This window comes from Gossypium raimondii, chromosome 10 (assembly GCF_025698545.1).
Source record: "Gossypium raimondii isolate GPD5lz chromosome 10, ASM2569854v1, whole genome shotgun sequence".
Classification (NCBI taxonomy): domain Eukaryota; kingdom Viridiplantae; phylum Streptophyta; class Magnoliopsida; order Malvales; family Malvaceae; genus Gossypium; species Gossypium raimondii.
The window spans coordinates 4051763-4076340 of NC_068574.1; the positions used below are offsets into that span (position 1 = coordinate 4051763).

General features: G+C 32.5%; 2 protein-coding genes across 2 annotated transcripts; both read right to left on the reverse strand.

Annotated features, from left to right (window-relative positions):
- Positions 1 to 755: 755 nt before the first annotated feature.
- On the reverse strand, positions 756 to 12969 carry LOC105776104 (probable LRR receptor-like serine/threonine-protein kinase At1g56140). The gene is made up of 24 exons (XM_012598585.2): positions 12753 to 12969; positions 7612 to 7801; positions 7449 to 7520; positions 7148 to 7219; positions 6722 to 6793; positions 6468 to 6539; positions 6284 to 6355; positions 6082 to 6156; positions 5929 to 6000; positions 5700 to 5771; positions 5480 to 5551; positions 5319 to 5390; positions 5108 to 5173; positions 4821 to 4883; positions 4501 to 4545; positions 4259 to 4320; positions 3753 to 4132; positions 3427 to 3622; positions 3175 to 3330; positions 2433 to 2551; positions 2117 to 2327; positions 1726 to 1957; positions 1428 to 1578; positions 756 to 1317 (listed from the first exon to the last, which is right to left on the reverse strand). Exons 1-24 carry the CDS (start codon positions 12874 to 12876, stop codon positions 937 to 939), a joined length of 3099 nt encoding a protein of 1032 aa, XP_012454039.1. The 5' UTR covers positions 12877 to 12969; the 3' UTR covers positions 756 to 936.
- Positions 12970 to 13792: 823 nt separating this feature from the next.
- On the reverse strand, positions 13793 to 21862 carry LOC105776102 (probable LRR receptor-like serine/threonine-protein kinase At1g56130). The gene is made up of 24 exons (XM_012598581.2): positions 21417 to 21862; positions 21009 to 21198; positions 20665 to 20736; positions 20407 to 20478; positions 19674 to 19745; positions 19453 to 19524; positions 19280 to 19351; positions 19091 to 19162; positions 18903 to 18974; positions 18671 to 18745; positions 18475 to 18546; positions 18322 to 18393; positions 18144 to 18209; positions 17382 to 17444; positions 17149 to 17193; positions 16931 to 16992; positions 16440 to 16819; positions 16086 to 16281; positions 15828 to 15989; positions 15430 to 15548; positions 15110 to 15320; positions 14787 to 15018; positions 14508 to 14658; positions 13793 to 14401 (listed from the first exon to the last, which is right to left on the reverse strand). Exons 1-24 carry the CDS (start codon positions 21556 to 21558, stop codon positions 14006 to 14008), a joined length of 3138 nt encoding a protein of 1045 aa, XP_012454035.2. The 5' UTR covers positions 21559 to 21862; the 3' UTR covers positions 13793 to 14005.
- Between the last annotated feature and the right edge of the window lie 2716 nt (positions 21863 to 24578).

A 24578-nucleotide genomic window follows, 5' to 3' on the forward strand; every position in this document is an offset into this window, starting at 1 on the left:
TTCAGGTCGGGCTGGGTGGCCCGACCCATGAATAGGTCTAGGCGTGACTGACACCAAACCTTAAATAGGGTTAATTACTTGGTAACCCTACTTATTTATTATTCTCTTTTATTCCACTTTAACACCAAAAAATAGAGAGGTCTTTTACCAATTAATTCAAAAAGTTTTTTCTACCAAAAAATATTTTTGTAAAAAAGCCAATTCGAATAAATAATTTTTCTGTTTAAAATATGTCCGATATAATAGTTAACAGATTTGTAATAATTTTCTTTCGCTCACATTATATTTAAAAACTATAAATTTAACTAATAATTATAATTTATACATAATAAAAGTTTTCTAAAACTTTTATAATTATAATTTTATACCGTGTCCATAAATTAAATTGATAATAAGAAATAAATTAACTCTTTCCTTAGTGACGAGACTTTAAAATGTGTAATTTTTAATTTATTTGTGATACTTTCTTTGAATTAGGTTATTTATGTTTTGAATTATGTGATAATGTATTTGGTCATTTACTTTTTAAATGGGAAGAGTGAAAATATAAGAAAACTTAAAGTAATGTTATGTTGAATTTTAATTTGAATATTATTTACATATATTGAATTTGAATTGATTTCACTGAACTTCAAAGCAAATTCCAATTCATAAACAATATTACTCAAACAATTAACTATGGTGGTTGGTTTCTTCTTCCAGAAATGTTGACATGGTGAAAATCGTGGTAAAAGCTCTTGCTTGACAATGTCGTATCTAACAAGGTCATGCGCCATTGACAAATTTCATTTATTCTTGCAAACGCATCCAAATGACTTTGCCATTTACAGCTTTCACTCTATAATCCATATGTATGTAGAAGTCTATGATTTATTTTTAACTACAAAACGTAGCAAATTTCTGTCTTAATAAGACACATGCAAATACATAATCCTCTTATCTTTCTTCAGGAATGTCACTGACATTTACTGGAGATAGAATTGGTGCCGCCCCTGGGCCTGGGCTAATCCTGTTCTGGTTATGGTTGTCATTATCCTCGGATGCAGTCGATGCTTGTATGCTTTCAGTCACAAAACTGCTTGTTAAATCCCTAAAATCCCAGTCAGTAAGATAGCTTGGTCTTGTTATAACACCACTCACTTCAATATCCCCGGCAAGCATAGCCACAACACGGGACATGGGTGGCCGCATCGACGGTGATCCCTGAGTGCACAAAAGGGCAACCCCGACTAGTCGGAGAGCTTCATTTTCGTCAAACTCAACTAAATTCGGATCAACTAGATCCAGGCTTTGGTTATTTTCATGTAGAGCCCATGCCTGGAAACGTTGTAGAAAATGCATTTCGTTCATCATGAGTTACATGTCCTTTTGAAGGCAATGAAAAACAATTGAGTACGAGAAATGAAAAAAGATTGTCTAATACGTACCCATTCAAGAAGATAGATTTTATCATCCTCCAAGCTATTATCAGAGTTTGGTCTACCACTAAGAATCTCCAAAGCAACAATACCAAATCCAAAAATATCAGCTTTCTCAGTGAGATGCCCACGCATTGCATACTCCGGTGCCAGGTAGCCACTTCAACATAAATTAAATCCCATTTTGTGAGTGTTTATCAATGAAACTACTTTATCTAGTCACTTGGTTTACATTTGTTCATGAATATATGAATGCAAAAAAAGAAAGGCATTAAGAACTCCTGAACAGAAGTCTAAAGAGACTTACATGGTTCCGGCAACCCGAGTGCTGATATGCGTTTTCTTGTCATCATATAGCTTTGCCAATCCAAAATCAGATATTTTGGGGCACAATTCTGCATCAAGGAGAATATTACTTGCCTTAACATCTCTATGTACAATCCTTGGCCTAGATTCCTCATGAAGATAAGCTAACCCTCTTGCAGTTGCTAAACAGATATTGTAGCGGGTCGGCCAATCGATATGCAAGTCACTGCATCCTGCATATATAGTGTCAAAAAACTTAATCAACTGGTTCAGTTATGAGTAATCAACAATGGAGTAAATTCAAATGCTCATCATCATATATTTCCTGCAAAAAGACTGAAAAGGGAAAAGAATCTTGCACTTGTTAATCATATATTACAGTGTGATCATACCAAAGAGTGCCTTATCAAGGCTTTTATTTTCAAGATACTCGTAAACAAGAAGATGCCTTTTCCCTTCAATGCAGCATCCATGTAGTTTGACAAGATTGCGATGTTGCACTGCTGATATGGTGGCTACTTCCGCAATAAATTGACTCTTTCCTTGGTGAGATGCTACTGAAAGTTGCTTCACAGCTACCACCCTCCCATCTGATAATGTACCCTACAAGGTAATCTAACTTAGCGATGTTGAAATATATGCCATCCTCTCAAAAGTGTTTCAATCAATATGATAATTGCATCCTAAAAATGTAAAAACATAGCATACCTTGTAGACAGCTCCATAACCCCCTTCTCCTAACTTGTTTGAAGGACTGAAGTCTTCTGTTGCAGCTTTCATCTCAGCATAGCTAAATGTGTTTGGTCTAGGACCAATTGCAAGAAGCACTGCAGAGTCAAGTAAGGCAAGTAGTAGGCTGTAAGTTGTAGTGATAAAATGAGAAAAAAAAAACTTTATCTAATATTTCAATATTAATTATAATGCTGACTTTGTTAACTGTACTAGAGTTGTAGATGCTCGGTACTCGATATGCAATGTTTGTGAAGGTACAAAATCATGTCTAAAGAATCCATATTTGACAACCATATTTGACACATATTTAGATATGAAAATGGGGTATGGTCCTCCAAATATATGAAAAAACTTGAAAAAAAAATGTATACTTGTATCGGTGCATATCCTTATCCAACACTCACCAAGTTTAAGGTAACCTAGTTTAAGACTAGATATGCTCTAGGATTGCTCATCAAATTTAGGGCTCTCTCTCTCTCTCTATAAATATATATAGGGAATTACTATTCAGAAGTTAAGTCATTCACTACCACTATCAAGAGCATAGAGAATTACCATCTACAAATCATTATCCACAGCCTACTACCTAGCTGAACTATTGACATAAAGGATTGAATTAGTGACATGCCTCATTTTTCTCAACCAACAGACATCTTTTGTAGAAATATAACCACTATGACAATGATGCACTTTGTATGTAAAGTAGTGACGCTCTTACCTTCCTCATCATCGTATTCTTTTCTTTTCTTAAAGTGAATAACTACATATATCAGCATCAAAGAAACAGCTCCAACAGGAACTGCAATACCAACAATCAGTGCTGTTTTCCTCTTAGAATTGCCTGGTGGTAACCCACTAACAGTTGGTTTGAAATCTAAGCCAACAAAGTAGAGGTATCAGAATCAGAAAACAAAGGCACATTTGAAGGATCTTGTAAGAAAGACTGACTGATGTGTGTTAATATTCTTACTTGGGACCACACTAATAGCTGAAATGGATGGACCATAATAACCTAGTTCTGGTACACAGCAGGTCCCCTTACCAGTCCAAAGCAAGTGAATTTCAAGATGATTATCTGTCACATTAGAAATGAATCTCCTAGTAATTGCTTTCTCAGCCCCACCTGCCTCCTTTGATATATCGAAATCTTTAACTTGAAGACCCCCCTATGAAAGTGGTGATGAGATATAAACATAAATGTATTCATAGAAACACTCGAAATGGAACTTTAGAAGTAACAAAATTTATAATCTACACTTGAAAATGATTTCATTTTTCATATTGAGCAAGCATTACCTGAATATAAATATCAAAAACGCGTCTTCCTAAACTTTTCCACGACTGAGTGCTTCTATCTGGATAAGCTGTTTCCGCAAAGAACAAGTTTATTGTATAAGGCCCATTCTCAAGGCCTAAGCCATAGTATCTGAGGGATACAGGGGATATCCTTGAAGTAAGATAAAGCGCAGGAGTGTTGGTGCCTTTCACTTGTGCATTTGTGTTTTGCACATACAGTGGATTCTCCCTGTCTTCATACAATCCTACATTGCTAACTGCCCATTTTTGAGTATTTGTTACATTAAATGTTGCTGCGCCCAAAGAATTATTCTCAGCCTCAAACACTATGCCATCAGCAGTCATCTGCGGACCGCCACACTTGATTGCAAAGTTTGCATCTGCCATGCAACCATTGAAACATGTTTAGCACATAACTAATAAATGGTCAAAATCCCCGTTGGAAATTATATATAATTCAAACCTCAACAACATAGACAGATGCCAAAGTTTTAGCTAAAGCTTACATCGTGGAGAATTTCTATTGCATGGGAAGCCTCTTTGAAGGCACTGCAATCCTGGTAAAAGTCTGTAATTTGAAAAATATTTATAGTCCATCTGGATTTGAAACTTGAAAATAATGCATTGCATGGATGAAATGATTGCAACTGCTTACTCATGGGGAAAATATGGAAAGGAAAAGGGAAAACAGATGGGGAAAAGATGGAAAGGAAAAGGGAAAACAGAGGATGGTTGGACAATATCTCACCTTATGTCTGAGCTATTGAGTGTGAAGTTGTTGGCCACTACATTCCTACATAGAATTCCAGAAAAAAATCTTACTCCTAATCCATATCAGAAAATATTTAATGAATTAATTTTCACATCCCCCATGTGTATTATGTATAGACCCTCAAATGTTGGACCTATCGGCACATTGATTGTTTTTAATGTCCATATGTACATCTAAACTCATGGTGATTATAAGGGGGATAAAAGCTCCATTTGAGCACTAGCAAGCCTCATGCTCAAAGCAATGTATTGAATTGGAAATCAAAGATAGGAAGTGTCATGGATTAAGAGATGTACAGTTGTAAGCTTGAATCTATCCATGGGGGCAAATTTCCCGATAGCTGATTGTAAGACACATCTCTGCATCAGAGTAGAGTAGTTAACAATGATAGATTTACAACTACAGATATTATAAATGGTGGGTGCCTACAACTTCAAAAACTCCTCATGTGCAGAAAGGGATAAACATTGATTGGGATTCAAAAAATGATGCATCAGGGAAAAATCTTAAACTCAAAACATCAATCATAAGAAAAGTTGTTAACTAATTCAATGACATACATCACAGTGATATGATGACTTACATACTCTTAAGAATTTCGCTCTTTTGGCTAGGAAGGGTACCTGACAGACTATTATTTCCAAGAAACCTGACCATTTCAACATCATGAAAAGAATAAACAACATAAATAATTACATTATGTGGAAACAATGTGGTTGAAGCAGATATTAGCGATAAACTAGACATAAAGTGAGATTTTCAAGCAACGAAAGAGAGAGTTTCTTGGAATTTACAAGTATGTAAGAGATTTCATATTGAACAATTTACTTGGAATTTGTCCTGTTAAGTTGTTAAAACTCAAATCCCTGGATGAGAAAGAAAAGACATTAATAGTAAGAAATGGACTTTTCATTTAGTATACAGTATTAACAATAAATTTGTGAATAGAACTTACAGCTTTTGTAAAGATTGGAAATCTGAGATGTCAGAGGGAATGCTACCAGTGAGTAAAACGTTTCTTAGAACTCTACAATACAGGAAAAAAGAAACAAAAGTAAAGTTTGTTATTCCGTAAATTTAGGTAAAACCATGAAACTAAATGGGAAAAAAAAAGAAGAAAAGAAAAAATAAAGATAGAGATAAGATCAAGATGTTCAATGGTATGCTTAACTCACAAGTCTGATATGTTCTTTAAATTTCTAACGAAATCAAGCGAAGAGCTCCCGTTGTATATACCGGTAATTCGCCTATATACATGATTATACACAAGGACCAAACAAATACATATATATCAGAAGATATTTACATGCATTGATGTGTGAGCATGAGGAGAAGAGAGGCTTGGGAGGGACTATTGGGAGGGTGGGGGAATAACATGGAATACAAAATATTTAATTTACTCACAAAATGGTAAGAGAGGTTAAGTTCCCAATGTTAGATGGTATAGGCCCTTCAAAAGAGTTCCCTTCAAGTCTCCTATAGATTGACAGATTAGTCGGCGAAGTAGCACAAGAAAAATCTACATTCACGGTTATTTCTCATATTTGGAAAACATACAATGATGCAAGCTTTGTCCAGTTACTTCCAATAAATTCAGGTATTTTGCCTGTGAAAGCGTTGTCAGATGCCCCCCTGAAATTCAACAAGCCATTATAATTAAGCTAAGCTAGGCCAAGGCAACTTTCCGGAACTGAAGAACAAAAACCCACAAGCATATATATAGAAGAATAAGATATTCATAGTCGTAGAAATTTCTTACACAATTTGCAAATTTTGAAGGTTTGCAAATGTTGAGGGGATTTCACCGGTCAATCCACAACTGTTAATGTAACTGTCAACAACAATCATAAGCCAAAGTTATCTTAATTATTCATATGATAAACATAGTAATACAATATTAATTACATGCCTAAAAAAGAAGTAGAGAACAAGTTACAACTTACAGTTGTTGAAGCTCAACTAGATTACCCAACACTGGTGGGATTGTTCCTGAGAAATTATTAATACCAAGAGACCTGCATGATGTACAACCACAAAATTTATATTTTATGTTTTGGGTGAAGGACTCAGAATAATAGTAGGTTCTATTTGTATTATAAAGAGAAAAACAAACATAAAAGTATACATATTATATATATGCTGTATGATGAAGATCATTCATGATGTTTTATGTGTGGAGAATTTGTTCAAGTCTTACAGCAGATAGAGCTCCTTGAGATTTCCAATCTCCTTTGGGATGGGTCCAGATAATGAATTCTGGGCAACTGACCTGTCATTTTTATAAAGTGTCATCCAAAGAATCAGCACTTCTTGGATCAATACAAGAAATCACCAACAACAATAATAAGTTAAATCAATAGCATTTTGCAATTCAAATGAGTTCATAATCACCATTTTGATCAGAAAGTTAAAAAAGGGGATGAGTATGAATAATATATAGTTCATTAAAATAAAATGCTTGAATTCCTAGGAAACAGATGAAAATTGTTACTAACACAATAAGTATATTTTTGGCTTAATTATGACAGTAATTAATTATATTAAATAGTATGAATTCCATTGGTCATATTACTAGAAAGACCTTAAAAATTATATATCTAAGTGATAATATTGGAGCACTCACAGTAATCCTAGTCTAGACATATTTCCAATAAATGCTGGCAAGGGACCTGTAAAGAAGTTTTGATCAATCTTCCTGCATCACCAAAACATATTAATGAATCTTCCTTATTATAATTAGAACAGCAAAAATCTTCAAGCAAACATACGCACACGTATATGTCCCGTATTCAACTATAAAAGAACAAAAAAATTGTATTCATTGGAAGGTCTTAAAATTAGTTAAAGTATTAAATCTTGGGTTATTTATACAAATGAATTGCATGCATGAGCAGAAGAGAGAGAGAGAGAGAGAATGTTCATACAAGAAGTTGAGATATCTAAAAGCTAAAAGCTCTTCAGGTATCCTTCCTCGTTTCTCCAGAGAAAATACCCTCCTGAGATCATCAAAACATAAATGGAAATTAAATAAGAAGATGAGTATGATATATGGAAGAGATGAAGGAAAGCATAGAGAAATAGAGATACAGTCTAGTAATGTGGCAGAGGGTGGAATTTTCGAAGGAACAGTCACATCTGATAGATGGATTATTAGCAGAGTCTTCAAACACTGAATCGCTTTGACTGAGAGCAACTCCGCTGCATGGCTCTCCGCTGATGTTCCAACCGTCTGGCGCTTGAGTTTCCCATTGTTGGAATATTGCATTCAATGCCCTCACTTCACATCAACAAAAATAAAAAGATTACTATATATGTAAGTGGCATAATGGTAGCAAAAGCTCTTATACAGGATTGCTGTAATGGTTTGAGCAAGAATAGAAAGATGAACCAAAAAAGAAGAGCAGCCCCGAGAGTGTTTGGAGGAAGATGGCTCATTTGAACATGGTGAAACTAGGGTTGACACCAGCTATTTAGTGGTGAGCTATGTGATGGGGAAGGGAGAACTGAAGGGTGCTTTAGTCGTTTTGGAATTGTAGTAATAGAGTAAAAAAAATTTTGACCGGGGGTACTGTCAGAGTATCAGACCCTGATTGAAGACATTCAAAGACTGAAAATTGCACTTCATGAAGTGAAGATGGTCAAAAGAAAACATCCAAACAACAGGCAATTGAAAAGCCATTGCTAAATATACTCTTAAAGGAGCCTTTGGGTAGCAGTAACAAGAGAGATTATAATATTTTGTGTGTCTGCTTCATGAAAACAGTTTGGTCAATAAAAGTTAAAGTCCCTTTTCCTACAAATTGAATTACCCTCTTGTAAGGTATTATTATTATTTTTCTTCGAGAAGAACTCTTTCATTAATGTTTTTGTTTTTAAGATAGATTATATCAAAACTCACTCAATTTTAATGCAGCTCATAAAATAGTCATTCTAATTTTAATTCAATCATTCAGCTTTTAAAAAATAACAGATTAGTCCTACTAACCATTTTCTGTTACGTATGTAACAAAAAAGTGACCTGAAATTTAACCGGCTCACCACATTATTTTAAACCCAAAATATATATAAGGGTAAATTACACCAACGGTCACTCAACTTTCAATTTAGTCACTCAAATTTTAAAAAATAACAAATTAATCTTACTAACTTTTAAAAAACCAGATACCCAAAAAGAAGAACAAACAAAACCCTTGAATGAATTCTTATTGTTTAGGAAGAAAGCTGAAAACCATGGTTTCCTCATTGTCATTAACTCAAAATACCCTTTTCGATATCCTTTCTAGATTACCCTTAGGTTTGTGACCCGTATTCAAATCCCTTTCCAAGGACCGGGCTTACCTCACCTCAACCACAACTTTTATTGTTGACCATCTCCGGTGCTCTTCTTCGAATCCATCTCTCATCCTCCTTTGCTACAATACCTAGTCCGATTTCTACTTTGGGATATTGCTAATCACTAACCCAACCTAGAATTTCACTTGTCGGCATTTAGTTGTCCTTTTGGAGGGACCGCTTCCTTTGTTCTCGGAAATCATAAGTTCAGTCGATTGTTTGGTTTGTCTAGATGTTCTCCTTGTTTTGGTTCTAATTTTGTTTTATGCAACTTGATAATGTTAGCAATGGAGTTAGTGTTGTTTAGCTTAATCGACCGCCCTTTTGTTTATATCATCGTATCCCATGGAGATCTCGACAAATCTGAGTCGTTTTGGCTCTTGAATTGCTTGAATGTTGCTTTGGATGATTTTCTCCTCATCGATTTGGTTCTTGAATTGTCTCCAATCCCATTTCGGTCTGATTTTTCAAAGCTAATGACTTTGGACAGCAGAAAAAGACAGTTGGATCCCAACCGTGGTGGCTCCTCTATTGGGGGGGTTGAAAAAGAAAGATGGGATGGTGTTTTGGAGATCAATGATGGTGATGCCAAAGATGGTTGTGGCGACGAGATTGTTGGAATTGAGAATAAGTATAAACACATATTGAGTCATTTATGGAAAAAGTAAAAATATAGGGTCATTTATTAAAAACAGAAAAGGAAGGATGAAAAAAAATCACTCAACTTTGCCTCATCTAACGTGACAAGTTAACTGGCTACATCAGCTAGTTTATTGGCCACGTCACCTGTCCCATTAGGTTTGTAACGGAATATGTTAATGAGTGACTGATTTGTAACTTTTCAATAATGATGCTAATAGGTGATTGATTTGCTATTTATTGATAATGTTAATAACTGATTTGTTATTTTTTGAAAGTTGAGTGACTGAATTGAAACTTTGCCTCGCCCGACGTAGCAAGTTAACTGGTCACATCACTTGTCCCGTTAGGCTTGTAACGGAAAATGTTAATGGGTGATTGATTTGTCACTTTTCGATAATGTTAGTGACTAATTTGTTATTTTTTAAAAGTTGAGTGATTGAATTGAAATCAAAGTGACTGTTTTGCCAGCTGCATCAAAATTAAGTGACTGTTAGTGTAATTTACCCTTATTTTTATATAAAAATTAACTTGAATCATACCTAATATTATTACATTAACAATAAACGTTTATTTTAAATATTAAAATATTAAAATCTAATATTATAATATTCAATATTATTAAACATGAATATTTTAATTATTTATATTTGATAATATAATAAATTATTAATATAATTAATATAATATTTATAGTACAATTTTATATTAGTAATAAATTTTAACATTAATAATTTTCAATTTCAAATAATATTCTTAATGTATGATTGAAAATATTTATATTAATATTTTAATAATATATCTATATCATAATTTGTAAATATTTTATAGTATAAAATATGAATATTTTAATTACATAAATATGATTATTTGTTTAAATCATGGTTAGCTTCATTTATCTCTTCTAACGCTAATGTGTCACTATTCACTCTCATATATGTAATATTTTTAATTAGGCATTGTTTATTATTAAGTTTATATAAGATATTATTTATTATAAAATATTATCTTATTAAAAATAAATTTTGATTGTCAAAAGGAAATGTTATTATAATAACTTTTAGAAAATAATTTCAGAAAAAGTTGTCAAATAATGAAAAATATTTTACATAAAATTATTCAAACACCGAAAAATATTATGGTGCGTTTGGTTTTAGAAAACAAGGGTTATTTTCGTTTTAATTTTCTTAGAAAATAGTGAAGAAAATATGTTTGACTAAAAATTTTAAAAATTAAATTTTGAAAAATATGTTTGACTAAAATTTTAATTTTCTTAGAAAATAGTGAAGAAAATATGTTTGACTAAAATTTTAAAATTAATTTTGAAAAATAAAAATATGTGAAAATTAAAAATAAAAACATATTTTCATTGCTTTTAATAAAATTGTTTTGATAAAATGGAAAGAGTTAAAATAAGGGATTTTTAAAGCTTCATTTTATATATTAAAATTGTTCGGGTTTGAATCCTTTTAGAAACAACTTTTTATTTTTAATCTTTATAATTTTTATTTAATTACATTTTATTTTACTATTACAGTACAATTTAAATAAATTATACTTTAATTTACTTATTTTTATTTCTATTTTGAAAAATGCATACCAAATTCGTTTTCACTATTTTCATTATTGAAATAAATTGTTATTTCCATTCACCAAACATATTTTCCAATTTTCAAAAATAAACAAAATTTTCTTTCTGAAAAGAAAAAGAAAATGAAAACAGAGAACATTTTTTTTCTAGAAAATCAATCTTTTTTTAAAATAATTTTCTGTAAATTGTTTTCAGTGAAATGCGGGCTTTTTTCATTGAAATCTTCTGGTAAGTAATTAAATTTACATAAAAAAATTTTAGTGAGTTCTAATATATAATTGAGTTAAATATAAATTTTAAATACCTAATTTTAGTTGAAGTTAAATATAATTTTTAGGTAAACTACACTTTTAGTCACTAAACTATAGGAAAGTTTTCATTTTAGTCAGTTAACTAAAAAAAGTTACAATTTAATCAGTTAACTATTCGAAAGTTTCCATTTAAGTGACAATTCGAAGATCGGTGGATCAATACCCATTGACTCAATGATCTACTTCCCCCATAATGATATCTATGCTACCTAGTATCGTCATAATATCAGTCAATTTCATTTTTTTAACTAATTGAGGAAGAATTTTCAAATTGATAAAATTCGGGCGGACGAATTTTCCATCTTCAAGGAAAACCGCTTTGATCCCCTATCAGAAAAATTCTTAATTCTCCCATTGGGGCTTCTATTCTCGCATAAAGTTTTTGTCTCGGTAATTCAAAGGTGGAAGAAGGTTTTTTACTAATGAACTGATTCAAAACCATTCCATTATGGATCCCTTTCTCGATCAAAACAATGGATTTCTAAATTCTCATATGGACCCCCCAGAATTCCTTCCAGGACCTGTTGAATTATTTTTATGGATTTCGTCATTTCATCAGTTCGGCTAAATGACGAGTAGAAGACCATACCTTAGACCCAAGTCAATTTGAAATCGATAGTTTTGTTTTTCTTTTTTATATTTTTAAATTTATTATTATATTTTATGAAAATATTCATGTACTTTTACACATTTTTTTTTGAATTTTTAGAATTAGGACCAAATTGAGACCATTTGTAAATTTTGAGGGTAATTTTTTAAAAGTTGAAGGCTAAATTGATATAATATGTAAAAGTTGAAGGCTAAATTTGTTATTATACAAATATTTTAACGGCACTTAACAGAAATTGACAAAAAAAAAAGCTCAAAAAGTTGGGTGACCAATTTTAAAAAAATTCATAGTTAAGTGACTGAAAAAGAAACAGGCCAATAGTTGGGTGACTTGTAGTGTAGTTTACCCTAAACTTTTTATATGATAAAAACACTTGAAAGGAATCTTTTAACTTGTTTCCAAAAGAAGAAGAAGAAGACTTGGCTATTTTTTAACTTTGCTTCATTGTTAACGTATCAAATAACTAATCTTAAATTTACTGGACTCCATCTACCATGAATACTGCAAGAAAGTTGAGACTTGTATTATTATATGCCAACAGTTCCATCTCATAAACTTAGCTATCAATTGAAACAAAATCATTTTTTGTTTGAGGAAATCAATTGAAACAATTAAATGAACTAGAAATTATAATATATCTTTGCACTTAATCTTCATACATTTAAATTAAGTCTTAACATTTAAAATTTTTCGTATTTGAATCTTTCAGATATTGTAGATGGTGAATTACAGACAGAGAGAATACCTTCAGATGGGTCGGTGGTAGCTGTCGGAGTCTGAGCATTGCAATATTTGGTGCAAGCAATAAAGAAAATGAATAACACCACCAAGCATTTGGAACAAGATGGCGGCTCCTCACTCGATATCATCTTTCTTTTGATTTCTTTCACCGATATAGTTAGTGTGACTCAACATTTATATATGTAGTTGGACTTAGCCGCCAGTTTTAGTTGTTAATCCAGCGTTGTATTGTTTTATCTGATATAAAAAACACAACTAGCTATAGGAAGGAGCTGCCTTGTCAAAAATAGACAAATATAAATATTTTTTTGCCGTATTGGTTAGGGCAGCGATGACAGAGAGTTGCATAAGACCATGCATGAAAGAACCCAATGTCCCAAAGTTGAACTTATCACAGGACTATGACAAATTCATAGGTCTTACAATCTGATATGAACCAATCCCATGGAGCTGCCCTGTACTGCAGGGAGGGAAGTGGGCAGTGCCTTATTGAATGGGGATGGAATACAGAGCGGATTTGGAGAGTTATCTAAATTCATAGTGTTTCCAAACCATTTGGCCAAATATTCAGCGGTGTATATTGCTTTCAAGGTGATTTTTTTTAAATGAACGTGTACTGCAAGTTGGATATGGCGAATTTTATTTATATATATGAAATGAAAATCAGTCAAGCCAACAGATTTGGGTGGCTAGATTAGACCCAAACTTCCATTTATTATCTATCCACCATTCCACTTGCCAAATATTCTTCCTGATTATGTCAGTCCAATACATACATATATTTATATACCAATTTTAGCATGTAATTTCACATGTCAAAATACCAAGTATTTTAATGAACAAAACATTTGCTACCTTTCTCAAAAAATTTAATTGCTATGGACATTAGAGCACATTTCAGCACCTAAAGTTCAATTATAGTTTTAGAACTATTGAAAAAGGAAATCAGGTCGGCTGGCCTACCTAGCATATACCAGATTTACACACTGAACAATATTATTCTGTTGCAACGATGTCTCACGACTGTTATTCCGGGGGTTAATCTTTGGACTGCATAATTTGCTATTTTTCATTGAACAAAATTATTGTATTCCAACAACTAGTCTTTGTTTGTCTGAATTTCATAATATTGCGATACATATATTACAAGACAATTCAATCTATACATAAATGATAATTTCCAGAACAACAAAGTAGGCAGAGTTGAAGAAACTACATTATCATATGCTGTTATAGCAGGCATGGAACAAACAACTCTCACCTTCCTTCTCCAAAGCTCTCCCTGAATCCAGAAATATTTAAAGGAGAAAGTACTGGTTGATCATCTGCATCTGAAATGATCTTGTTCTTACTCTTGATGTCACTGCCGCTATGGTCAGATGGAATGGATGTTTGCGATTCATCCATAAAGGTGCCTGTGACATCCTTAAAATCCCAGTCAGTTATATAACTTGGTTTTGTTGTAACATTGGTCACTTCAATATCTCCTGCAAGCATACCAACGACACGGGACATGGGTGGCCGCATTGATGGTGATGCCTGAATGCATAAAAGTGCTACTCTTATCATTCGGAGAGCTTCATCTTCATCAAACTCCACTAATTTTGGATCAAGAAGGCTCAAAAGTTGGTTATTTTCATGCAGGGTCCACGCCTAGAGACATTGTATGAACAAATTTATAATAATGAGCAAAGCCTTCAGAATTTAAGAGGTACTTGAATAAATAGTACTGCAAAAGGGAGATATCTGTTTGGATTACCCATTCAAGAAGATAAATTCTGTCATTTTCTACGGAATTATATGAGTTTGGTCTACCACTTATAATCTCCAAAGCAAGAACACCAAAGCCAAAAACATCTACTTTCTCTGTAAGATGCCCACGCATCGCATACTCCGGTGCCAGGTAGCCACTTCAAGATAATTACATTTCATTGGTGAACAATGTTTACTGATAAAATTACTAAATCTAGCAATTTGGGAACAGAAATTACATGCTACTGAGGCAGGATTCATGAACAAAAAGGTTGAAAGGTCTTACATTGTTCCAGCAGCGCGAGTGGTGATGTGCGTTTTCTTGTCATCATAAAGCTTTGCCAATCCAAAATCAGATATCTTTGGGCAAAGTTCTGCATCAAGCAAAATATTGCTTGCCTTGACATCCCTATGAACAATCCTTGGCATAGACTCCTCGTGAAGATAAGCTAGCCCTCTTGCGGTTGATAGGCAAATATTAAAGCGTGTTGGCCAATCAAGATGCAAGTCCTGTTTTCCTGCATATGTAGTACAATGAATCTCATATAGTTGTTCATTAATAAAAAAAGAATGGAAAGCATAAATTATTACAATAAATTGTTCTCATACCCCAGAGAGCCTGATCAAGGCTTTTGTTCACAAGATACTCGTAAACAAGGAGGCGCCTATTTCCTCCAATGCAGCAGCCTAATAGTTTGACAAGATTACGATGTTGTACGGCTGATATGGTAGCTATCTCAGCAACAAATTGATCTTTCCCCTGGTTTGATGCTACTGAAAGTTGTTTCACAGCTACGACTCTCCCATCAGAAAGTGTACCCTAAAGTGTACTATGATTTAGTAATGCCATGTAATAAATCATCCTCTGGATAATTTCATCATTGTATGACAAGCAAGTTAGCATGCTAAAAATGTTTGACATCGTTTACCTTGTACACAGGTCCGAACCCCCCTTCTCCTAACTTATTTGAAGGACTGAAGTCTTCAGTGGCAGCTTTTAACTCTGAATAAGTAAATGTGTTTGGTCTAGGGCTGATACCAAGAAGCACTGCAGAGACAAGGCAATTAGTAACCTGTAAGTTGGAGCCAAAAAAAAAAGCTTCTCTAATATTAACAATTACCATGATTAGATATTACATTGAAAGACTAATGATCTTTGCTGGGCATACCAATTTTAAAAGCAGAAGACTTTTTCTCTTTTCTGTTAATGGGGTCTTTTCATATAAACTATTCCATTGATATTGAACAGAGATTTAAAGATGCACCTTTTTCTGATATACAATGAAAAACCAATAATATATATTTTACAATAAACTAATCCTCTTACCCTCCTCATCATCATCTTCTTTCTTTCTCTTCACATAAATAATTGCAAATATAAGTATCAAAGCCAATGCTACAACAGGAACTGTAACACCAGCAATCAATGCCGTGTGGTTCTTCTCTTTAGGATTGCTTGGGGGTATCCCACTGACAGTTGGTATGAAATCTGGAGAACAAAATAGGTGTATTAGAAACATAAAACAGAAGATAAGCACATGGAGCATTTATTACATGAGGATTCAAAAGTGTTAAGGTGTCTTACTTGGAACAACACTAATAGCTGAAATGGATGGACCATAATAACCATCTTCTGGTGTGCCGGAAGTCCCCTTACCAGCCCAGAACAGGTGAATTTCTAGATGGTTCGCAGTTACGTTAGTAGTGAAATTCCTACTTATAGCTCTCTGAACACCACCAGCCTCCTTTGATATATCAAAATCCCTTAGTCTCCGGGCTCCCTGATGAAGCATTAATGAGATATCAAACCAATAAGTATTTCTAAGGGTAAAATTATGTGAACATACTTGTAATCATAGAAACACTGCAAATAGGGGCAGTGAAATGATTTATATATAGCTTACAATGGTATGAATTTGTACTTCAAAAGAAATATTACCTGAATATAAACATCGAAAACACGCCTTGCTAGACTCCTCCAGGACCCTGAGGTTCGCTCTGGGAAACCTGTCTCTGCAAAGAACAATCTTACAGTATAGGGTCCATTCTCAAGGCCTAGGCCATAGTATCTGAGTGATCCAGGGGATATCCTTGAAGTCTCATACAGCTCTGGAGTGTTTGTACTTCTCACTTGTCCTCCATTGTTTTCCACAAACTGTTGATTTTGTCTGTCTGCAAACAAGCCAGCATTGCTAACTGCCCATTTCTGCGTACTGGTTACATTAAATTTTGCTGGGCCGAGTGTTCTATTCTCAGCCTCAAACTGTATCCCATCAGCTATTATTGCTGGTCCACCACAATTGAGCGAGAAGTTTGCATCTGCCATTGCCGACATTGAAATATGTTAGCAAAGCATTAAGCATTGGTCTTGATCAATTATATAATTAAGAGCCCAACAACAGATATCAGTTCCAAAGTTTTAGCTAATACATCGTGGAGCATTTCTAAAGCATGGGAAGCTTCTTTGTAGGCATTCTAATCCTGGTAAAACCCTGAGGAATTTCAAAACAATTTCTTGATTAGGAACATTCATAAGAATGCATTGCATAGTAGAGATAATAGCAAGCATTTCTTTTCACAAAGTTAAACGAATTCTTTCAAGAAAGTTTAGGAGAAAGGTAAGTTGGGAGCTGCAGGACATAACTCACCTTATGTTTGAGCTGTTAAGTGTGAAGTTGTTGGCCACAAAGTTCCTGCATAAAATTCCATGAAACAAGCTCTTATTAGTATTGTTTTGCAATTGATTCCTTTTTTACAGTGAGATATCAACAAGAAGATAGTAAACTCTATTTGAGCACCAGAATGGCCATAAGCTACAAAGTAGTGTTAAAATTAGAAAGCAAAGGTAAGTAAAGGAAGCATCCTGGTTTAAGATACATACAGTTGTAAGCGTGAGTTTACCCAAGAAGGCAAGTTTCCTGATAGAAAATTGTATGATAAATCTCTGCATAGAGAAATATATTAGCAGAAAGTGAGTATGGAGTACAAATATATTGCCAGAATCAGGAGAATGTAACCTGCTTTTTCAACTTGGAGATTCACTATATGGAAGATGCTGACTTAAAATTTTCTTCTCTTTGTTATGAATATATAATCATAAATATTAATAGCATGATTAATGTAAGTTAAACTATTTAATTGATTGAAAATTCAAAAATAAATCAAATTAAAAAACTTTTGGGGAGCCAAACATAATTTATCATATTTTTTTTATAAGTATTTACAGGGATAAAAGGCAATTTTACAAAAATTTGGGGGGCTGCCAGCCCCTTAAATCCTGCCCTTGGCTGACTATGGTTAATATGAGATGGTGGACATTTAAAACTAAATTTTATGCAATAAGTTGATGAGATAGAATGACTATTTAATGTAAATTAAATAAGTTGGTAGACTTTCCCCAAAAAAAAAAAAGTTGGTAGACATAAATATTAATACCATGATTAATGTAAATTAAACTATTTAATTGATTGAAAATACTTTTGGGGAGGCAAACATAATTTACCATATTATTGGAGAAGTATTTAGGGGGATAAAAGGCAATTTTACATTAAAAACGGAAGGGGGGGAGGGGGGATATGGTTAATAGGGTGGACATTTAAAACTAACATTTTACGAAATAAGTTGATGAGATAGAATGACTTACATGGTCTGAAGAGTTTCACTCTTTTGACTGGGAATGGAACCTGATAGACTGTTATTTCCAAGAAACCTGGCCATATCAATAACATGAAAGAGATGAATAATGTCAAGTGAAAACTATAAGTCTTAAGCAACTACTAAAGGGATGGTTTTCTTTTCTTTTTTTTTGTTTGATTGCTTACAAGTATATGAGAGAATTCATATTGAACAAAGTGCTTGGAATTTGGCCTGTTAAGTTGTTGAAACTCAAATCCCTGGAACAGAGAGAAATTTGAAACATGAAGCAAGCAAATAACATAGATTATTGAAGCAGTTAACTTCTAGATGAAACTTACAGCTTTTGTAAAGATTGTAATTCCGTGATATAAGATGGAAAATTACCAGTGAGCAAGACATTTCTTAGAACCCTATAGGAAACGAAAAGAAGGGAAAAATAAATATGTTAATTACATAAATTTAGATAAAAACCATCTTTTTTTCTCAAAATGGAAAACCAATGATTACAAGAAGTAAAGAGTATGGTTAACTCACAAGTCAGTCAAGTTCTTTAGATTTCTTACGAAATCAAGAGAAGAAGAACTCCCATTGTATATATCACCAATTCGCCTACATGATTTACGAGCATAAAAAATAAGTACGTAGATATACACATACATGTATGCATGCATGCCTACATGTATCATGCATGAATATGTAGACAATGGGAGAGAGTGCTACGGTGGTCAGAAGTATACTATCTTGAAAGAAAGATATCTCTACTTACAAAGAATTCAAAGATGTTAAATTCGAAAAACTAGATGGAATTGGACCTTCAAAAGAGTTCCCTTCAAATCTCCTGTATAAATATTCGACAGAGTAGTCAAACTGATGAAAAATCTAGGCAAAGCTATCATTCTTGATGTCTGATTGAACTTATATGAAGAATATAACCAATATGTTTTGATGAATTACAATTGTGTAAGCTTTGTCCAGTTACCAACAAAGTCAGGTATTTTGCCTGTGAATGCATTGTCAGATGCCCACCTGAGATTCAATAGAGCTTACAGTTATTATGGTAAGGTAAGGACTTAAGGTACGTAAGCCTATTTGTAAGAACAAGAGACAGAAAAGGAAAAAAGCATAAAGAAGGGTCTTTCTTACACAATTCGCATTTCTTTAAGGTTAGCAAATGATGAGGGAATTTCACCACTCAATCCACAACTGTTAATGTATCTGCCAAATTCATAAACCCATTGTTGTTATAATTTTAAGGGTAACCTATAAACACAATCATGTACGCCCCCTACAAAGAACTAAAGAAAGTTATAACTTACAGTTCTCCAAGTTCGACTAAATTACCAAGTTCAGGAGGCAATGTTCCGGAGAGATCGTTATTACCCAAAGAGCTGCATGACATTGATCCACATAATTTTTTTGAGAAACTTTGGGGAAAAAAAAACCATTTTTACAAGTAAATGCTTGCTTAAAAAAAGAACTATTTTATCCTTTATAATGGTGACATAAAGAATTCGTTGAGAGTTCCTTCAATTCTTACAGCAGATATAGCTTCTTGAGATTTCCGATCTCCTTTGGAATGGGCCCAGAGAAATTGTTTTGGGCAATTGACCTATACAAAGTAAAATAAATAAATAAATAATCCAAAGAAAGGAGTATTCTTGAATATAAGAAATTAGGAAGAAACAAAATGAAAATTGTACATAGAAATTAGGGAACAGAATGATTTCTTATTCTAGTGTGATAGAAGAGCCATTGTCTGTCATATATAAAACAGAGTGGACTTCACATACTACTGTTTTAACTTCAGTTCAGATCAGCCATCGAATTCCACTAGTCATTATTTTGAAAGATAGTCAAGGTAACCTCATTGTTAACCTATTAATATGTTGCTTCAACTCTTAATTTTTTGGACACGGTATGGAGATATGATCCTTCAAATATATGAAAAAGAAAACTTTAAAAAAAATTTAAGTGTCAATCACATATCAGAATCCATTCTTGTATTGAGTCCAAGTATTGGTAGCAATTACATGTATGGTATTGGGAGGTTTATGAAAAACCAATTAGACTTGGAAGTGTTGAACCATAAAACAGCAGCCTATACATTTTCTGCATTCCTATGATGTTAATTCTAAATACTGTTTCGTCCAATTTTTTTTTTTTCTAACTACTGTTATTTGGAAGGTCGTTCCTAAGGCCTGAAAACCAACAAAGAAATAATATCAACCAAATATGAAATGCTTTTTATCAGATTCCCTTCGAGTACTCACAGTAACCCTAATCTAGACAGATTTCCAATGAATGCTGGCAAAGAACCGGAGAAGAAATTTTTATCAATTTTCCTGCATCACCAACAACAGAAATGATTATAATCAGTTACTGTAAAGCCAACCGGTTTCCTTAACTAAAAAACATTCTGTAAACATTTCAAAATCTGTATTCATTTGGAAAATATTCAAAATCAATGTTGGCTTATGAAGAACAAAAGCAAGGAGAAAATAAAGAGGAATAAAAAGGAACATTCTTACAAGAAATCCAGGTAAGGCAACTCCAAAATCTCATCTGGTATCACTCCTCGTTTATCTAGTCCAAATACCCTCCTGATAAAAGAGTTTAAAACATGTAAAATGTTAGTAGAAATGATATATTAATCATTATTAGACTTCTCACAAAGGCCATTAATAATGAAAGGTTTTTTGCTGTGTATAATCTGGAAAACTATATCCTTAAATTTTTCCAGAAGATACATTACCGGTTAATGTGAATGGAGTAGCTTTTGGATCAAATTAGCCTTATATAAACTGTTATACTATAATGATATATAGTAATGGCTTAAAAATATTGCAGAAGCGTGAGAGAGCAAGAAGCATACAGACTAGTAATATGGCAAACAGTGCTAGCGTTGAAAGAACAATCACATCTGATAGCGGGGTTATTAGAAGGATCCTCAAACTCAGAAAAGCTTGTGGTGAGAGCAGTTCCACTACATGGCTCTCCACTGATGTTCCATGTATCCGGCGCTTGTAGATCCCACTGTTGGAAGATTGAGATCAATGCCCTCACTGTTTTCGTTAACAAAGGATTACCATTTATCCAAACAATAATTACTCAGAACAGAGGAAGCATTTAATATTAATAAACAATACTGATAAATATATTTACATTTTGTCGAACATGTACTATGTTTATCAAAACCGATTATAAGTACCATAGCTTTCCCCCTAAAATCAATTATTTGTTCGTTGTTATACATATATACAGAGAGAGGGAGAGAGAGAACCTTCAGAAGGATCGGTTGTGGCGTTAGTCTGGTTAGTCTGGGCATCGATGGATTGGCTGCATGAAAACAAAACAACCAAGTAGAAGAAGAGCAAGCCTTTGGAAGAAGACAGTGGTGGCTTCATCATCAACCTTAAAGCCATCTCTTTTTTTTTTCTTTCTTCACAAAATAAATACGGGATTTGGGCGTACAAGTGTTTCTTATTATCAGTCACCACTCACATCTACTCCACGCAATGAGCCAATGGCTCTCTCGACTTCGTCTTCGATAAGAATTATTACTGGGCATGAATTAACCTGAGCTTTATTTGCTTGGAGATTTCACCATACTTCAAATTGTCAATTTTCTGTTAATGCCCAGGTCAACTTGAAAACATTATTGCTGCTCAACAAAAAAGAAAAGAGAGAGAGGGAGGAAGAAGACATGATTGCTGAACCAAAAGTATCAGCAAGTTGGAATAAATTAATAGCCCACTCCAACAGATATTAAAAAAATATTATTCGATATTTAGTTTTAACTTATCTCCTTTTGGATACTTGCCAAAATTAGAAGGCGAAAGGAGACTTAATTTCTATTTTGACCGCTGATCTTAGACTTTGCTCACCGCTCCCATCAATCTGTTTCACATTATGCTAGGAAGTTTTTAGACTTTTCAAAGAGTCAAATAGAATAAAAAGACGTATTTATTAATTTAAAATATTAGTAATTATAATTATATTATTTAAATGTATTTTTTAGAAAGAAATTTTAATATTTAAATTTTATAAATTAATTATAATAAAGAAATAACAATACTAAGAATAGATTAAGAAAAATATGTAATATGGATGCATTAAATTTTAATAAATAAATAAATAAATATAATGAAAACCAATAAAAATAATGTTCGAAATTAATTTTGTGGTGAAGAATTATTTACGAGGTAAATCATTGTTGAGAAAGGTAGTCATAAACACCAATCATTAATAGTAAAAGAAATATGAAAAATACAAAATAAGTTAAAGTTAAAATATGACATAAGACCTTGTATTTTTTGTAAATTTTGAATTTAATTTCTTTACTTTTAAGATTTCAAAATTTAGGTTCGACTATTAACACTATTAAAATTTATTTTGTTAAAATTAGTTTGATTACAACATCAATTTTAGTTACATTACTACCAAAATGTCATACAAATAAAATGTAAAAAAAAAAAATAGCAGATTAACAATTGGACCTGAATTTTAAAACACGAAAATAAGAGTATAGAGACTAAATTCCAAATTTGTAAAAATAAGGGACCTTTGGATATTTAACCAAATATTAGATATGTAAAATAATAATTAAGCCTCTATATGTTAAAAAAACTTTAAGAAAATACAAAAAAATAATTAAGCTTCTATATTAAATTACGCACCCAATTAAGCTGCTACCATTAACTAAAATAATATATTAAGCTCCTCCATTAACGGTGTCCGTCATTGACCATATTAACCATTAAAATAAATGGATGAACCAATTAGATGATAACACGTGACAGCTTTTGATTTCATATAATAGTTTTCCATAAAAAATTTTAAAAAAATTAAAATATATGAAAATTGATATAAAATTATAAATATTTTAAAAATTATAAAAATCTAAGAAATTATAAAATATATAATATTAATAAAATATATTTAAAATTTTATAAAAAGTATAAAATCATAAAAATAATATAAAAAGTATTAAAATTGATATAAAATTATAAAAATTATAAAAAAAATCGTAATAACTTGAACTAGATCGGATTAGTCGGTCGGACTAATTAGGCAAAAATCAACAAGGGTATCAATCCGGAGAAAACCATTAGACCGAGTGATCTAGGAACCAGATGGTTGAACCAATTTTTTATTTTTAATATTTTATTTAATCGAACTAGACAAACCAGTTGAATTGGCATACCGGTGGCCTGATCAGTTCAACCATCAATCCAGTTCTAAAAGCATTAGTTAGAATATTTCATTCTGACATATATTAATAATTGGGTAATAAATTTCGGTTTGATAAAATTATTAAAAAAACAGTTAAATCGCCCGTCCGGTTCCTAAATCAACCGATGTAATGACTTTCCTTGGACCAGTACCCTTACTGATTTTGGGCTAACTTCAAGTTTTTATGATTTTCTTTTTGTAATTTTTATAAGTTTATATCAATTTTAATATATTTTTATTATTTTTAAAAAATTTAATACTTTTTTAATATTTTTTAATTATTATATTTTTTATATTTTACAATATTTATAATTTTATATCATTTTTAATATTTTACAATTTTTATGATTTGTTAATAATTTTTTATGGGAAAAATATTAGATTAAACCAGAAATTTTCACGTGTCACCATCTGATTGGTCTGTCAATTTATTTTAACGGTTAACATGGTCAATGATAAAAACTGTTAACGGATGGACCTAATTAATTATTTTAGTCAACAAAAAATATTTAATTAAGTGCGAATTTAATATAAGAGCTTCATTAATTTTTTGCATTTTTAAGAGGGGTTTTTTTTTTACATATAAGCTTAAATAAAATATTTGATAATTATTTAATTCCATTTATTTCTTTCCCTAGGTGGAAGCCCAAAAGAAGGAATTAATCAAACAATTATACCTTTTTGAGTTTTGAACAAGGAGAAAGGATTACAAGTACGAACCTGCCACCTACCACCATTTGTCGAACTAAACATTTAACACGTTTCCTCCACCTGTGACGCCATTTCTTTTGACAAAAAAATTTCCCTACTTAAATGTCTTTTTTGAATAACCTACACAAAGTATCCGCATTTATTTTGAATAAGGATTTTCAAAATATAGAGCAAAACATTGGCCACTGTTCGATGATTAATGCATTATTGTCAAACATGTGGAAACCCGCTGTATACCATTGTCCGTTTCTGCAATTGGGTTGGTGAATTAACGTTAGGTATATCCGTTTAAGGTCTTAATTAAATTCTCATCTATACAAGCATCCGCTTATTGCAGTCCGCATACTGATGAAAGCATGACCCCCTCCCCCATCAACTTTTGACTTTTCAATTCTAATCTGATTTTTTTCTATATTTTCATAACTAATCCTGATTAATGTTAACAACACAACAAGAGGTTTTAACTTTTTCTTTTTGATCGTATACTGCATGTGGGATA

What these genes read in the sequence shown, in the direction of transcription:
- LOC105776104 (XM_012598585.2), bottom strand. Translation starts at nt 12,876, where the DNA reads ATGATATCGAGTGAGGAGCCGCCATCTTGTTCCAAATGCTTGGTGGTG. An exon ending in TGGACAAAGCTTGCATCATT is followed by an intron (nt 6,001 to 6,081) that starts GTATGTTTTCCA and finishes GTCAATCTATAG; the next exon opens with GAGACTTGAAGGGAACTCTT. An exon ending in CAATAGAAATTCTCCACGAT is followed by an intron (nt 4,133 to 4,258) that starts GTAAGCTTTAGC and finishes GTTGCATGGCAG; the next exon opens with ATGCAAACTTTGCAATCAAG.
- LOC105776102 (XM_012598581.2), bottom strand. Translation starts at nt 21,558, where the DNA reads ATGGCTTTAAGGTTGATGATGAAGCCACCACTGTCTTCTTCCAAAGGC. An exon ending in CTCAAGAAGCTATATCTGCT is followed by an intron (nt 19,525 to 19,673) that starts GTAAGAATTGAA and finishes AATGTCATGCAG; the next exon opens with CTCTTTGGGTAATAACGATC. An exon ending in AGCTATTAGTGTTGTTCCAA is followed by an intron (nt 15,990 to 16,085) that starts GTAAGACACCTT and finishes TTTGTTCTCCAG; the next exon opens with ATTTCATACCAACTGTCAGT.